The sequence below is a fragment of the Atractosteus spatula genome, chromosome 9, assembly GCF_055471065.1.
Source record: "Atractosteus spatula isolate fAtrSpa1 chromosome 9, fAtrSpa1.hap1, whole genome shotgun sequence".
NCBI classification, from domain to species: domain Eukaryota; kingdom Metazoa; phylum Chordata; class Actinopteri; order Semionotiformes; family Lepisosteidae; genus Atractosteus; species Atractosteus spatula.
In genome coordinates, this window is record NC_142714.1 from 41,988,169 (window position 1) to 42,004,272 (window position 16,104).

Below are 16,104 nucleotides of genomic sequence, written 5' to 3' on the forward strand. Positions count from 1 at the left end.
GTGTCAATTTCATTAAAATGGGGCGTGCTAATCATGGAGGCAGAGAAAGTGCAGGCTGGATGCAGAGGAGGGATTCATGTTTGTTTTATTTGATTATTGTAAGTTTGTGATTTCTGTCGTGTCTTTTAGTTGATTTAATATACAGTAGTACATTATACGACAGCATAGTTATATGCAAATTTGGCTATTTGCAATGGTTCTCTGCACCAAAACCTCACGAATGTTGATACCCTATCTTGTATAAGATTATCCCACTAATGGAAACTGTTTCTCCAACAACTTAGGCTTTGACCTGGTTTGATTTGCAGAAGCTGTCCGGAGCTCATTGTCCAAAGACTTTTAAATCACATCACATTCCCTGCAAACTTGGGATTTCTGTCAGCACCATCATTGTAATATCTCTTTCTGTTGGTGAGGACTCCACAGATACTTAAATCACTGGCTCACAACTGAAAAACTTGTGACCAGTCATTACAAATCAAGACACATTAACTCTTTTACTTGGCAATTTGCTCATAATGGAGTTTTTAATGAAAGTTCGGGAGGAATGAAGGCAGCCGTGCTCATTCGACACAGCTGCTGCAATTCTCACTAATCCTGACGTAAGCAACCGGTCTCCATAAATATCAAACGTCACCCTCTCCTCTTCCTCGTTCGTTTTCTGCATCCCTCCTCCACCCCCTCTCCACCTTTGCAGCTACCCCATTGGTCGCATGGGGGTCCTATCCTCCCCGTCCAACGGCCGGGAGGTTGGCCCTCAGCCAAGCGGGTTACGCCAAATCTCCACATCACAATAAACGATTCTAATTTCTCCCAAGCTTTCGGCTGCTGTCATTCCTCGTGAATACAGTTTATCACCGAAAGGAATGTTGTTCTAAATACCATTGCCCAAGATGTGTGGTGGCTGTTTAACTTCCTCTGCATCCATGATCTCCTATATGACAATATTGTATTGCAGCTTTCTTCTTTGTGAGTGCTGAAGCAACCCCTAGCTTTCAAATAGATTCGGCAGTATGTTAGGTGTCATTGTTGTGTTGAAAGATGAACCCCTGCTGAGTGAGAGGCATTCCAGAAGGAATGGCATGGAGAATCATAGTCTGTCTGTGCCCATCAGCATTCCAAGCATTCTGTGGAAATCCTTGACACCCTTGACTGAGAGGCAACTGCCCAGCTGTACAGATCTACCCCCCTAGATTCAGCATGGCTGATGAACTCTGACTACTGTCCAGTCCGCTGCCATTGATTATTCCCAAGACGTTCAAACATGGATTCATCAGCTCATCGTTTTTTTTCTGTTACCGGTATCAGTCTGGTCATTTTGTCATCTGTTCTCAGCAAGGCAGCAATTCTCCCGTTGAGACCATTCTGCACTAGTGTGTGTCTCACTGTAACACTAGTTCGTGCACCAAGGTTATTCAGAAGATCTCTCCTGGACTGTGGCCCATAAGACACAGAACACCCCCCCCCCCCCCACCCGAGGAACTGCACTTCACTTTGGAGAGGTTGAGTTTTTACCCTCCAAATCTTCTGTTGTCAGTGGGGGTTTGTACACATCACTGGGTGAGTCTTCTCTAGCTGAAACTTTGATTTCTACATGCTAGTCATACTGTATGTGATCTCCTTCCCTGTGGTCTCCATTCTCATCACAAACTGTATAACTGCCTCCACTTTAGTTTAGCGCAATGTAAATAGTTATAACTACATGAGTACATTAAGTAACATATACATATATGATATATTTTGTGCAAAAATGCACTATATACACCCAGTGTGCACTGCTTCCATACTAATTGCTAATACTGTATATTTGACAATTTCTTACATTATGAATTTGTGTCAGATTGACGGGTATAGAAATGAAAAGACAGAAGAGTGAATGCACAGCGTGGAAGAGTGTCATACCCTCGGCAGATTGCTCCAGCATGCAGAAGGGGGGGCCCCGCACCACGACCTCCTGCATGATGATGGAGAAGCTGTACACGTCCCCCTTGAAGGAGCCGTACAGCCCTGGGTGGGAATGCCGCAGGATCTCCGGTGCTGTCCACAGCAGATCTGCAACAAATAACACAGGGGCCGGTCTGATGACACTGAACCTGTTGTCTGGACAACAGCGGCACACAGCAAGATCATACATGTTACATGAGGGGAGGTCATTCCAACTCAAACCCTCCTTTCTCCTATTACGTTACAGACCTCTTGGCTTCATCAAAGAGCTTTGCGAAAGATCCCAGTAACCCTCAGCACAACAAACTGTAAGGCAGAACCTGCCATGTTCAAATGAGCACCTTTAACTCAGGTAAATGCATGTGGCCCAACATTCAGCATGAAACTACATCAAGGCCTGTCAGCCTGGCCTCATACGCCTAACAGGGCCTGACCTACAGCCTCTTGAAGATCTGTAGCCTGTGCAGTCAAGGGCACAACAATATTTATAGAGATTCTACTATACAGTATGAGAGTGTCCACTTTAATATTGCAGGGTTATGTAATGCTAAATATAAAAATGTAGTGGAGTTCAATGATCTGGATATAGTTTGGGAGCTGCATATTAAAGAGATAATCTGACAGACATTCTAATGAGGAGAGGGCTGAACACCACTGCACTCTCAACCCCAAGTCCAACACAAGGCTGGTTGTATATGGTACAGCTGCACAGGTACTAGCAACATTCCATCACCAACGCAAGGCAGTCATTTTCTTTTACAGCGCACTTTTAGGTTGGGCTTCTTGCCTGTCTTTTATGACAGAAAGCGAGTCTATCTTTTGTAGGTGTTAGAGACTGTAAAAATCCTCTTTCCCTTAAACAGCAAGAGAAGACATACCTGTAAAACAAGTTGAGGTTCAAGTGTATCTTGATATAGTTAGAAGAGCCCGATATTAGGACTAAAGACTAAAGATCGACAGCTGTGCAGATTAACTACCCAAGATGTAGAAGGGCAGCTGTAATGAAGCAGAAGGGCCTGGATTGCCACAGACTTGCATATGTATTCCTGCAGGACTACAGTTCGCTGTGCTTTACTAATTTGGTCTGGCCCTCCCGTCTCAAAGTGAAGTGTGTGCAGACTAGGGCGCTGCCCTGTGCATCCAAAATTACAATCTACATAAAGCTCACTTCACATCCAAATTAAACTTCAACCTGATCATAATGCACAAATTACAGTATTTGCTTCCCAAAGCTATGCTAGTGTCTAAAGGAAAGCGAGCTTGCGAGGGTGGGTTAAGGTTTGAATTGGTTTCACCTGGGCCAAGACTTCATACACACCTTCAGCTGGTGGCTCTTCGTATGGAAAATTCTGGGACACTAGCACCTCGTTGTACCCATAGTCCGTGAGTTTCAGCACAAAGCGCCCGTCCACCACACAGTTTCGGGATTTCAGCCGGCCGTGGTATACAGACCGATGGTGCAAATACTTCATACCCTGTCAGCAGAGCCAGAGCAAGAAGACATGAGGGTTTCTTGCAGCAAAGTCCAAATCAGCAATGAGGAATAACTTAAGGTGCTTTCAGTTTTCTTCAAGAAACAAAACAATAGCAACACTGACCTACAGTCACTTGAGTGACCCTTATAAAAGTTAACTGTGGTACAGTAAAGCAACAAAAAAGAACAGTGGGTAGATCACAGGAGAGCAGAGAAAATATAGGGTAAAAGCCTTGGAAAACTGCAACTGAAAGCATGCCACACAGATTCCCTGTGCTTAGTTTTTACAAGGGCCAGTCAGTCCAGTTGTATTTATAGCTTATTGCTTTGCTTTCTCTTGTCCCTGAAAGGGAGTGGTCTTGCTGCCCAAACCATCAGCTCTACTTGAATACAACAACAGTAATTTTAAATAACAATCCATCTATTTTCTAACTGCTTCTTCTTATTCAGGGTCGCAGGGGAGCCGGAGCCTATCCCAGCATGCATGGTGCACAAGGCGTGATACATCCTGGACGAGATACCAGTCCATTTCGGGGCACACACACAGATACAGACATGTACACACTCACACCAGGGCCAATTCTACCAGAAGCCTATTAACCTTGTAGGGATGCAAGGAGTCACAGCACAGTCCAGTGAAGGCTTGAGTTTAATTGTAATGAAAATAGCCTTTTTTGAAGCACACTGAAAGTGAAACACATAAGGTATTTCCCACTGTGCCCCAAGTTCCAACAGGATGAATTATAGTTATTATTGTTTCTTTGTTGTTTTTTGGTGAAAAAAGTAAAAGTAGGGCTGACATTTGTGGGGTTTTTGCCCATAAGAAATAAAGGAAATAGGTTTTTCTTTTTACACATTTTTGCTATACAAAAGAGTTTCTGGGCACGAATTCTGTTTGTAAAAAGAGTTACGGGTGTGTAACAGAATGCTATAACTGAATACTCCTCCATACCAGATATTACACAAATTACACTCAGATGACGTCTCCCCACCTTGATGAGGTCCAGCAGCAGGGAGGACTTGAACATCCAGTCCAGCTTCACGTCTTCATTCCGCAGGAGGTCCTCCATACTGCCGCGGGAGCAGAACTCCGTCACGATGGCGAACACTCCGCAGTCGTGGAAGAATCCCAGGAAAGGGTTGACGTTCTCGTGGCGCAGGTCCTTCATCTGGACAAGGAAATGGACAGGGATGGGCTCGGGGCTGGGTCAAGAGTGCCTTCATGTGGGGCGAACCCATTGCGCCCTGTCCAGTCTGACAAGGTCTTGACAGTGGACACCGACCGTAGGTTAGGGAACCGCATCCTGAAATATTGTGTGAGTTCAAACTGCTCGTGTTGACAAATACAGGCGCATGGCGGGAGACTATGTTTTGGCCAAAAATTGCCGAACGACTACATTGCAAGGGGTCTCAATATACAGTTGACGACGGCTTAAAATACAGGTTGGGTCAGCTAAAAGCAGACCTTTGTGGAGTGATAAAGCAACTATCAGCATTGCTGATGGTAGGAACCCTTGGGACTAGAGTATAAGCACCTGCTCAAAACTCATGTTCTTCAGTGCTACTGACAGCCTGTGGCTATTTTTGGAGGGCAATGTTTATAAATTTTGGAATAAGTGACTTCATAACACAGAAAGATAAGAATTATAAACAAGAGGAAGCCATCTGGCTCTTCTAATGTGAGTGGATGAGGTAGATAATTACTCTGAGAATCTTCCCACCAATGTTTGGAAGGATTTCCAGGTACAACAACTTATACAGGTAGTTTGTTCAAGACCCCCATAGGCTTTTGTGTAAATATGTGCTTCCTTAGATATACTTTCTCTTAGTTTCCATGTGTGCCCACTGGTGTGTATACACTCTATGCTGGCTGATTCATCTGCTACCTGACATGTGAGGTGGTGTAGTCCTCCAGGTCACATGTCACACACTCAAAGGTGATCTTCTATGTCTATTTAATACAGATTAAAAACTGGGAGTTTGAGGCACTCGATTAAAATCTAATTCACAACCCAGGTCAAAAAGAAATGTATTTTAAATCCATAATAGGTAGCTTAAAACATTTTGGATAAAATAAAGAAATATTGCAGTAGAAGGCATATAAATTTTTCTAGCCTTTGTCTTACACACACAGTAGAGTGGACAAGCTGGACAAATCTACTGACCATCTCGAAGACATCGCTGGTTTTTGGTGTAATGGTGCCAAAGTTTCCAGATGGCAGTTTCTTCATCCAGGCCCAGTCTCCCTGAGAAATAATAAAAGCCTCATTACCATACCTGTCCCATTTCTGTGTCTGTGTGTTAATCATCACAGATTTTCTTCATCTCTTTTCTACCCTGCAGTATGGAATTTCTTATCTTAATTCAACCTTGCCCAGCTGTATGATCACCCAGGTGATATGTAAGCATATGTCCTTGTGCCACATGTCAAGCCACCTACTTCTTCCAAAGCAAAAACAATACAGCTAGGGATCAATTCTGTAATAAGAAATTAACATATTAGAAGGACACAAGTTCCTTAAAGGCATGGAAGTCTGTTCTCACAGCGCCTTAATGGTGATGACAAATTGTAAACCATCTCTCAACCACTGTCGTTTTAGTGGCACAGTCTGGATTTGAACTAGAGATTTTCAGGTTATAAGACACATCCTTCATTTCAAACAGCCATCCAAGAGTTCCACATGGCTAACTTAAACAGAGAGAAATCTAAATCGTAAGTACTGGACTATCCATGCTTCACCGTGAACTAAAAAACACAATGCATAGATGACGAATTACTCCTACATATTTTTTTAATCACATTTCAGAATTCTGTAATGACGACCAATGCTTGGTGATCCCCCAGTTCTGCCCCCACCTCAAAGATGGCCACATTGGAGTTCTCGTGGGTGGCAGGGGTCAGGCTGGAGGCAGAGTAAGGGGACTTGAGACTGCGGTCAGCATCGGAGAAGCTCCTCCCAGCATCGCTGACCTTGCTGTCGTCTGAACTCAGCTTCTGAAACAAGAGATTCATGACTTAAGACACGTGTCCTTGTGAAATGAGCGTATACGTGGGGAATAAGGTGGATTGGAGAAATATATGGAAATGCCAAGAACTGAGATATGGATCATTTCCTACACGGACTGCTGTCATTAGACTGTCAGGTGACAGGAACCTAAGAATGGCTACAAATAAGAGGTCGCCATTCACCTCATTCACCTAGTCTGTTTGGTAGTCTGAAACAAAATGATCCAAGAATCCCTTCAAGTTGTCACTTGAAAGAAGCCTGGCTATTTTCTTCAACAATAAGGCAGGGCACTTTGCTCCATATCTCCCACAACCCTTTGGGTAAAGACTGGGTAAAGAAATATTTCATTATTTTTGTCTGTCAGTGTAGGGTACTCTTTTCAGCCCTGGTTGCTCTCTCTTGGTCCAGAGCCATTTTTTATACAATGATGAGCAACTTTGTAGAAAATACAGTAATGCCTCATTGCATAAGATCAATTCAGGCCTTGAAAACTTCTCGTAAAATGAAAACTCGTACAGCAGAGATTATAATAATTATTATAATCTCTGATTGATTCCAGTACTTAAAAGTGTTCCTCCAGGGGACCAGACTTCACCTTAATACAGCACAGAAGTACCTAAGTATGGAAATGGTAACATTCCTGGCTAATTATTTAGATAACAAGTTTGACATCATTTGCCAATGCATAACCAATAGCTAGGAAACCAAATACCCTTCTGCTCATTAACGGTACAGTACAAGTAGTTACAGTACATTGTTACAGTCATTAGCAATTGCATGAACAGTAGGTACAATCCTGAACTGTACTATAAGCACTTAACACACATAAGCCTTTATTATAAAAAGTTAAAATATAATACAAATGTGACAAAAAGTACATTCTTTTGAGACGATGTAGGAAAAGAAGACTCACACTGACCGACAATGCTTTACCTGAGCCTAGCTAGTCGTTAATTAAAAAAAAAACAGGTAGGTATCTCTTCAAAAGGAAAATCTACTGTATTATTAATGGATTACTGTATGGATTACTGTATTCTAAATGAGATCTTACTAGTGCACTGCACATTTTTAATAGAACAGTTCTTGATTTAAATCATGTGCTTATCCTAACATCCTTTCTGCTTTTCCTATTGTTGCTCCACAGTGTCTAGCTGGAATAGAAATCTAAACACCAGACTGAAATCTTCATTTTAATACAATAAAGTGCTCTTCTCTCTTGTCATCTAAAAGCAGGGAGTAGCTGAACTGGGACTCCTAGGATGTTTGTGTTGTAGTTATGTAGTCTGATTAAAATTTCTAACAGGGATTTTAAAAAATAAAAAGACAGCTTCTAATTCTATCTTTATTTTAAGATCACTTTATTGGCCATATACAATTTCTTGCATTAGGAATTTGTCTTTTCGCACACCCCAACTTCCTCTCCATGAGACAGCATAAGCGAGAAGCTTGGCGTCAGAGCGCAGGGTCAGCCATTTATACAGCAGCCCTGGAGCAGATGGGGTTAAGGGCCTTGCTCAGGGGCCCAACGGAGTAGGATTCCTCTGCCGGCTACGGGATTTGAACCGGCAACTTTCCAGCCACAGGCGCAGATCCTTAGCCCAAAAATGTTTTTTTACTGAAATTGAAGTTTTGTGTTGTTTAGCCGACGATGTTTGAAATGCACCTACAAGATGTTGCATATCGAGTTACAGTATGTATGTATTCAGTGCTGCTTACCAAGCTTTTACAACATGTCTGAACGCGGGAGGAACATTATGAAACCCAGGCTTGCTACAGTAGCCCCTTGGCTTTCAGTTTCTCAGGCTGTGAGACCAATCACCTTGAGAAACTTGCCTTTGTGCTGAGCTGTGGGTTGATGAAGGTGACGTCCTCCAGCGTGAGCAGGATTTTGTTGGGACCCCGGACCAGTCGAATTTGGTTGATGCGCCGCCTGCAAGAGAGAAATGGCAGCTAGACCTGCTGAAGGGGTGTTTCAGAAACCTGCTTTGGCTTAGTGCACAAGGCAACTACACGCAGAGCACTTTGGGAGTCTCTGAGCTGAGAACCATTTTGCAAGCTGTTGATATAATAACTATTAAGCTAAAGGCGCTGTGTTTTTCAATCTCATGAAGTCCAGCTCCACCATAAGGATAAAGACTAATACTTAGAAGCTGCAGACTGGTATATCCTGTGTGTTACTATAGACCATAGAGAAGCGAAGGGGACAATTTATTGCAATTGTCCTGCAAACCTGACAGTTAAGAATCGGAATGGTGACTATTCATACATGCCGAAGGGTCTTTCAGCACCTTTGATCAGGTAAATAGCATCTGCTAATACACTTTGCTTACTGGACACACTTTCTTTCCATTGTTTTCTTTGTTTTTACTGTTTAGGTGTCTCAAGCTTTTGTACAGTGACACACAAAGAGCACAATCAAAAAAAATCTTCAAAATGTTAAACACAACGATTAAAGTCTCAAACAGCCAACAGCAAATAGATTATAGGAAGAGAAAGGAACTTGAAACAAAAAAAATCAGAAAAACCCATAACAGCCCATTACTTCAAGGTTTCAACCATCATGTGCCTTCCATGCACAAAGATATACCTTAGGGAACAAGTGACGGTGATTCCATTTATTTTAATATTCCTTACTTTATCAACTAAAAAAAATCTTAAATACCAAAAAAGGAACCTAGAAATGAAGACGTTTTTTCCACTGGGGTCAATAAATCTGTAATTTTTCCTATTGATAGGATAATGCTACATATCAAATCAACTCTTATTTCAATCAGATAGAGCAGTTTAATGCTTCCTTCATCTGAAAGTATTACTATTGAAACTGCAGCAAATCATTTAAACGCCAAACTAATAAAAACGCAAATGATAAAAAACTACTGTTTAAAAAAATAGGGAGAACCCCTATAACCGTGAGGGGAGCTCTGTCAAACATTTCTTAAAGAAATAGTTATTTTCTCATTGCTTAAATATTTTCACCTAATTATTAGGATATCTTGTAAACCTGCTAATTAAAACTGAATTAATACCATTTTTATGAAAAAAAGGTGTGAGAGGCTGCTTTAGAAGAGGGTACGTTTTAAAAAATAACACTTGGTACCCTCTGCTCCAGACACTGTTGTTGTCCCTTCTGTGAGGTAGTTTATGCAGTTGCTCCAGTCCACCCTGATATGCACTGTATAAATGGGGACCAGCCTTCGCTGGAGGAAGGACTGTGATGGACTGGTGTCCTGCTCTCTGATTGCTTCAAACCTAGAAACCAGGATAAGCTGGTTTCTGAGACAAAGTGTGTACCTCCCTAATTTCTCTGGTGCATCTTGATGGGAACAATTTCTGTAGTCAGTCATGCCGATTAAAATCATCCACACATGAAAACAGAACTGTGGCAGACCAGGAGCTCCGCTGAAACCTTGAAAAATGCGGTGCTGTATGCTGTACCTTATCAAATAAGAAAGCCCCACAATGCACAGAATGGTGAGGAAGACAGACAGGAAAACCAATAAAGCAAAGACTGGATCGACACCTGAAGCCAAGAAAAAAAAAAGGCAAAATGACAGCGAAAGCCACACAACAAAGTGTAACTGAAAACACACACAGTGACCCAGACACTTGGGTCTTTGAAACACAGCTCCACCTTGAAAGGCCTTCCTTGAGAACATAGAGGATTTGCCTTTTCACAGTTTAGCCTATGGAAAATGATGCACAAGGTTGTTGTTTTTTTCCAGGGGAGTTGGAAGAATTTTAAACAGAGATTCAAGGAAATAATATTTTCTGGGTAAAAAGAAAAATTCTGACCCAGGTGCAAATGCATTGTCATTTTTCTCTCACGGCTTTAAGATGGATTCATGTTCTCAAGCTTTGAATCCCTATTATAATTGAACACAGACACCACGTATATGATATCTGAAGCCTGGTGGCTTTGCTACGCTACCAAACAAGAAACAGCCCTACTGACAAACTGACACCTGCTGCTGGGAAACCACAAGTACCAAAGCATGATGTTGCCATACCTCCAGTGCAGATCTTCCCATGGGCAAACCAGCACCCCGAGTCAGTCTTGGGGGATACCCCCTGTGGGAAGTGGATGCTTTGCCCCAGGAAGCGCACTATGTCGGTCTCCATGTCGATCAGGTGGGTGCTGTAGATGTCGCGCGACCTGCCGTCGGTGTCCAGGATGACATAGTTGACAAAGCCAGCCCCAGTGCCGTTGGTGCGAATCCTCTGGTTGAAGCCGTGGAAGACCAGGTTACGGGAGTGGCGCGCCAGGTTCCCACCAGACGGCCAGGCGCCGGCATCCCGGATCTGCTGCATGGCGTGGGCCATGAAGAAGATGGCGTTGTATATTGTGGCAAAGAGCGGTGACACCTGTTGACCACACAAATAGGACGTATTATATATCAATGTTTCATTGCCCCAGTGCAAAACGACTATTTTCCGATGTGAAACTACATGCAATTTTCCAAAATAAAATGTTCTTTTATATACCTACAATGTCACTAGATAGATTTACATATTAGTTATATTTTTTTCTTTCAGATCGCCAATTTGTTGATGTTGGAATCACCAGAGGTGTGTTTTTAATGTCTCAGAGGTGAAGTGTCGATTGGATCAGAGGTGCATCCCTCACTGACATTACTGCGACCCTAAAGGCACCAACGAGGCCACAGGGGGCGCTCTGTAGCTGACAACCAAGAGAACTCTAACTGGCAAAGCCCCACCCTACCGTCAATGGCGCTCAGCCCATTGAGCACAACCGTGCGAAGAATCCCAGTCACAGTCAGCTAGTGACATAACCTATTGAACCTGCGATGCCTGAATCTCGCTTGAGTGAACGTCTTTAAGGCCTTAGCCGCAAGTGAGGCCACAATTTAGTGATTTTTTTTTCAAATTAAGTTATCAGAAGTTCCCAGGGAGTAAAGTTTTAAAAAATGGTTTTGACAAAAAGAGTCAAATAATCAATTCTTTAGTTTCTTCTAATAGGCTTTGTCTTAATTGAACTTTTTTCAGAACTTAATTAACTTTTTAGAAAAGTATTTCAAAAAGCATATCCCCCTCAACATTTTCATTCTTTTGGGTCTATTTTGAAACTAAAAGAGGAAAAACATCCTTGCTAGTTCAAGAGGATGGAAAGGGCACAAACAAGGAAAACTGAGCTAAACTCCTCAGTGAGCACCACTTGTTGTCACTTAAACTTTGACAAAATTCATAGACATTATAGAAAATTTTTACAAATTTAGAATTCAGCGCAAAATCATGAATTTTGAGAAAGTACTGTAAATCTCCATATTGTAGCAAACCCCTGGTCTCTCCTCGGGTGAGAGCGGGAGTTCCCACGAACTGCGACATGAAGTGGCCCTTCCTGCTCACTAGTCACTGTAACAACTAATGTAATGCGATGTACGAGCAAATAAATACAGGCTGTGCAGCAAACATTTCACTGCAGTAATGTTCCAATGTGATCTGCATCCAGAGTTAACAAGTAGTATTTGACAGCAAAACCATCTCAAAATCAAAAGCAATATTTCTGTTGGATTAAAAGATACGTATTCATGAGCCTGTTTGTTTACAATGTAATAGGGCCGCATCACGCCACCAGATGTTTTATTGCCTTGTTCTGAATTGCAGAATATGGTGCTGCACATACCTGGAAAAGTTGTCTATTTTGTGAAGTAAATTGGAGGTTTTACAAGTGACTGTGTACATTTTACTGTTACTGGGGTGTGACACGCACTCATTAATGCCAATTCTTTCTAACCCCCAAATATAAAAATAGAGATGCAGGTCCCCTTTAAATAGCGAGTTTCCAGATACACAGTATATTTTAGATGACTGGTTTTCTACCCTTTGAACCTGAAGTGGGCAACCCGAAACTGCAGCCCCAGCGGGGCGATGTTGAGGCCTACCTGCTGTGGTTTAGGCTGAGGATGCAGCTCGCCTTTGTCTATGGCCTCCTGATAGGCCTGATAGAAGGAGCCCTCCTCGGACTCCACGGTGATCGTGAGCACCGCGTCGTAGGCCTGGCGCAGCTTGCTGTTGTTGCGCAGCGCGGGGTACAGCACGTCTCTGTAGGGGAGGCTGTACAGCAGGGTGTCGTACGGCACGAACACTATGGAGCCCTCGGTCATGTGCATGTCGTGAGCCACTTCGAGGAGCTGCTTCTGCGCCTTGCCTCCAATCAGCGCCGAGTGCATACACATGATCACCACTGCCAAGGGAGAGAAACGACACACGGGGAACCTGGCTGCGGCCTTCACTGTCAGACTGGGGGGCCCAGTGAAGACGATCAGCCACACCGAGCTGTCATCCCCTTCGGGCTCTGTGGCGGCTTATCTCTTGTCTTCGGGGATTGGTAAAACGGACCTTCAAAAGCAAGCTGGTGACCATGACCAAAATCAAAGCCATGATACATTCTATCTTTTGAATCACATTCTTGTGTGAATGTGTGGTTTTTGAAAGCACAGTGTGGAAGCCATGATACCCTAACTCCTATTGTTAAATGTGCTTGTCTGTTGTATTACCTGTGTAAGCTGCACTACTTTATCAAGTGCTCCAGCTAATCACTCCAAAGCTCTGTTGCATCACATCTTCCCTGTCACCTTCAGAGGCAGCTCAGTACTATGTTTCTTTATTTGTATCACCTATGAAAATGGCCTGCAGTCTAAAACAAAGAAGCACCTTTGATCCCTTCTTTCTTAGTGACTCAGCTCCTACAAAGACTGGTTCAGGCTGATACTGTAACCCTTACTATGATTTTACAAGCACTGGCTCACCCATGAGTATGTATGTTTGAATTATTCATTACATTAATGCAATTACCTCAGTTAAATCAGGGATACCTGTGATGACAAAAGTAATTCAAATAGTTTTGTTATTGTACTTTCTTTTGACAAACTGATGACAGCTCTACTCTGCTTAAAGATTATGTACTATAGGTAATCTTTTGGTCCTGTGATTAATCCAAGATTAATCCAAGTTTGAAAGTGTTGAAATTTAGAATTATTTTTATAACATGTTACAGATTTCTCTGCATATAAACGCTTATGCTGCTTTTGTCAAAAACTGGCATTGGAACTGTTGTTTTCTATCATACCTTCTTGATATGAAATCACTAGTTGTTAATCCTCCTGGCTTTACAGCTACAGTGCCACTTCCACGATGAACCACAATGTCACATTGCCGACCCCACAATGCCCATAGCAGAATTAACGACAGCTTGACTGATGCCCACTCTATTATGTCACAGCCATGCCAGTCGAGTGAAAACTCCAGATCTCTGTTGGACACCAAGACAGACCCCAACAGCTGGGCTATAGGGCTCAACCACTTGTGAGGCATCTTTGCATTTTAATGGTCATGAAAAACTGTGCAAGAAAAATGCAAGGCTGATGTCTTTTACCGTAATGTTACCTTGCAACAAAACTAAAAATATGATTAAGTCTAAATGGATGACAAATAGGGGCTGCTCAAGTGGGTTAACCAGTAAAAACTCTTGCCCAAGTACAGTTGTGCTCTGTGATCATGGGTTCGAGACTGGGTCATGTCACTAGCCGACTGTGACTAGGATACCCCAAACCACTTAGGGTAGAGTGGGATTTGTTGACCAGAGCGCTCTCATCAACCCCTACAGCCTCCTTGCAGGCTTGCAGGCTCATGGCTCTGACAATGAGGATACGGGGCTGTGCTGCCAGTTACCGTACGTGATAAAAGACAAGTGGCTAGAAGGTGGCCGAGAGAGAAGAGCCTGCTCACATTTCCTTTTTCTTCCCCGTGTGCGGCCACAGGGTTAAAATCCAGACATCAAAAACAGAGAACAGGCTAGTCTCAATTGGGCGGGGTATATATATTTTTAAAAAAGGGAGTAAAATATAAACCGAAAAAGCTGTTGTCACTTACTGCGTAGGTCGTCCACCTTCTTAACTTGGGCCAGGGTTTCTCGGACACTTGCCGTGTCGCGGCCCATGGTGATGACAATGCCCACAGGAAGCCCATGGTTTCGTAGGGCGTTGGCTACCTTGCTGGCTGTGTCCACCCAGATGTCCTCTTCCGAAGATATAATGCCAACATGAGCCCACCGGAAGTGTTTCATAAAGTTGAGGAGGACTCTGGTTGGGGAGGGTAAGGTCCTGGCAAAGGTGGGGTAACTGCGTGAATCATCCAGCTCATAGTTGACACAGGCCCATGAGAAGATGGCTTTGTTCCAGTTTTTGCCCAGGAGGGAAGCAGCATCACAGTAGCCAGGATTTGTGGGCCCAATAAAGCCTGAGACCAGTCTATAGTACCCAAGAAATCCAGTCAAGGCCTTGGATGTTTGGCAGTCTTCATTGAGTATGACATACTCAAAAGTGTACCCTAAGTTTAAAGAGGTGTCCCTGTTGATCCGATCCACAGCTAATTTAGCTGCCACACCTGGAAAAGCTTTCGCAAAGACAGGATCGCATGACCAAGGTCCCACCACCCCAACCTTATAGACAGCTGCCTGAGTCCTACACGGGAGGCAGAGAATAGCCAACAGGATGCAGAACAGTAACGTGTCTGAGGAGGGGGGTGGAAATCTCGGGTACTTCAGCTCAGTCGCTGTCGGTATTCTCCTTGTCCATTTCTGCAGCAAACTGTGGAACAGACAAAGCTGCTGCAGCATTGCAGACCGTTTCACATGTGACTCACTTCCCTTCAAAGGTTGTTTCCCCAGCAGCTCCAACGTCCTGGAAAATGCACAGACAAGATCAAATCAGGGTGTTTACTGACAAGAGCGGCCAGAAACACAGAAGCATGACATGGCCGTGACCCTCATTTCTCTCTGTCAGACTGCTGGGGTGCATCCCACACCACAAGCTGGTCACATGCACTTCAAAGATTCTCTAGTTTGCTCAGAGAAAGGCCTATCTTGGTAAATACTTTCTGACACACTCAGAATGAATTAAAACCAGCTCTAACCAGCTCTTTAGGATCTGGATATACTCTGCAGCTTTTAAGTCCTGCATTTAAGTTGTTGCAATAGTAGTCTTGCTCAGTATGAGAGGAACTACATGTTCAGATATTTGGTGTCTGTGCTTGACTGAGGAGCCAGTGATCTATAGCAGAATCTGTAGGATTATGTCTGAATCCCTCTAAATCTGAATCCCCCTAATATAATTTGAAATCTGATTCAAATTAAATATCACCAGCTCTCAAAATGGGATAGTATTTAACATTTCAGTGTCCCTAAGCAGGCCCCTGGTAGCTTATCGTTGCATTTTCATTTTTGCCACATTATTGCACACTGTTACTGAGAGGAAATACAAACCCGTTAAACAAGCAACCAGTCAGTTAAACATCTCCAAATGACCATCCCAAAGATGCCCACGCATTAGAGTTCACAGAAAAATGAGGTTTACACACAGAGTATGAAATGTTGAACCTTCCTATTCAAATTTTGCAGAAATACTAATTAGTCCATTCTTCCATTTTCTAACCAGTTATTTCAGTTCAGGGTCACAGGGGAGCCAGCAACAGGCACAAGGCAGGGTATACCAGGGTCAGTTTTCCCAGAAGCCAACTGACCTACCAGTATGTCTTTGGACTGTGGGAGGAAACCAGAGACACCCAGGGTCTGACATGGGGTCAGCCAGATCCACCCTGTTTGGTTAACGCCAAGATCTGGATGCAACAGTATTGTCTCCAGTCGAACTCTGAGAAGACTGA

General features: G+C 43.2%; 1 protein-coding gene across 2 annotated transcripts in view; it reads right to left on the reverse strand.

The window, feature by feature from the left end:
- The window catches only part of gc2 (guanylyl cyclase 2), a 28,066-nt gene extending 13,005 nt beyond the window's left edge, over nt 1-15,061 (reverse strand). For both annotated transcript variants that reach the window (XM_088925348.1, XM_088925349.1), the window contains exons 1-10: nt 14,317-15,061; nt 12,327-12,628; nt 10,434-10,788; nt 9,862-9,946; nt 8,260-8,356; nt 6,276-6,413; nt 5,584-5,664; nt 4,411-4,587; nt 3,263-3,419; nt 1,903-2,052 (exon numbers count right to left, since the gene is read on the reverse strand). In XM_088925348.1, coding sequence (XP_088781474.1) covers nt 1,903-2,052; nt 3,263-3,419; nt 4,411-4,587; nt 5,584-5,664; nt 6,276-6,413; nt 8,260-8,356; nt 9,862-9,946; nt 10,434-10,788; nt 12,327-12,628; nt 14,317-15,061 — 2,287 coding nt within the window. The remainder of the gene's footprint in view (nt 1-1,902; nt 2,053-3,262; nt 3,420-4,410; nt 4,588-5,583; nt 5,665-6,275; nt 6,414-8,259; nt 8,357-9,861; nt 9,947-10,433; nt 10,789-12,326; nt 12,629-14,316) is intronic.
- Between the last annotated feature and the right edge of the window lie 1,043 nt (nt 15,062-16,104).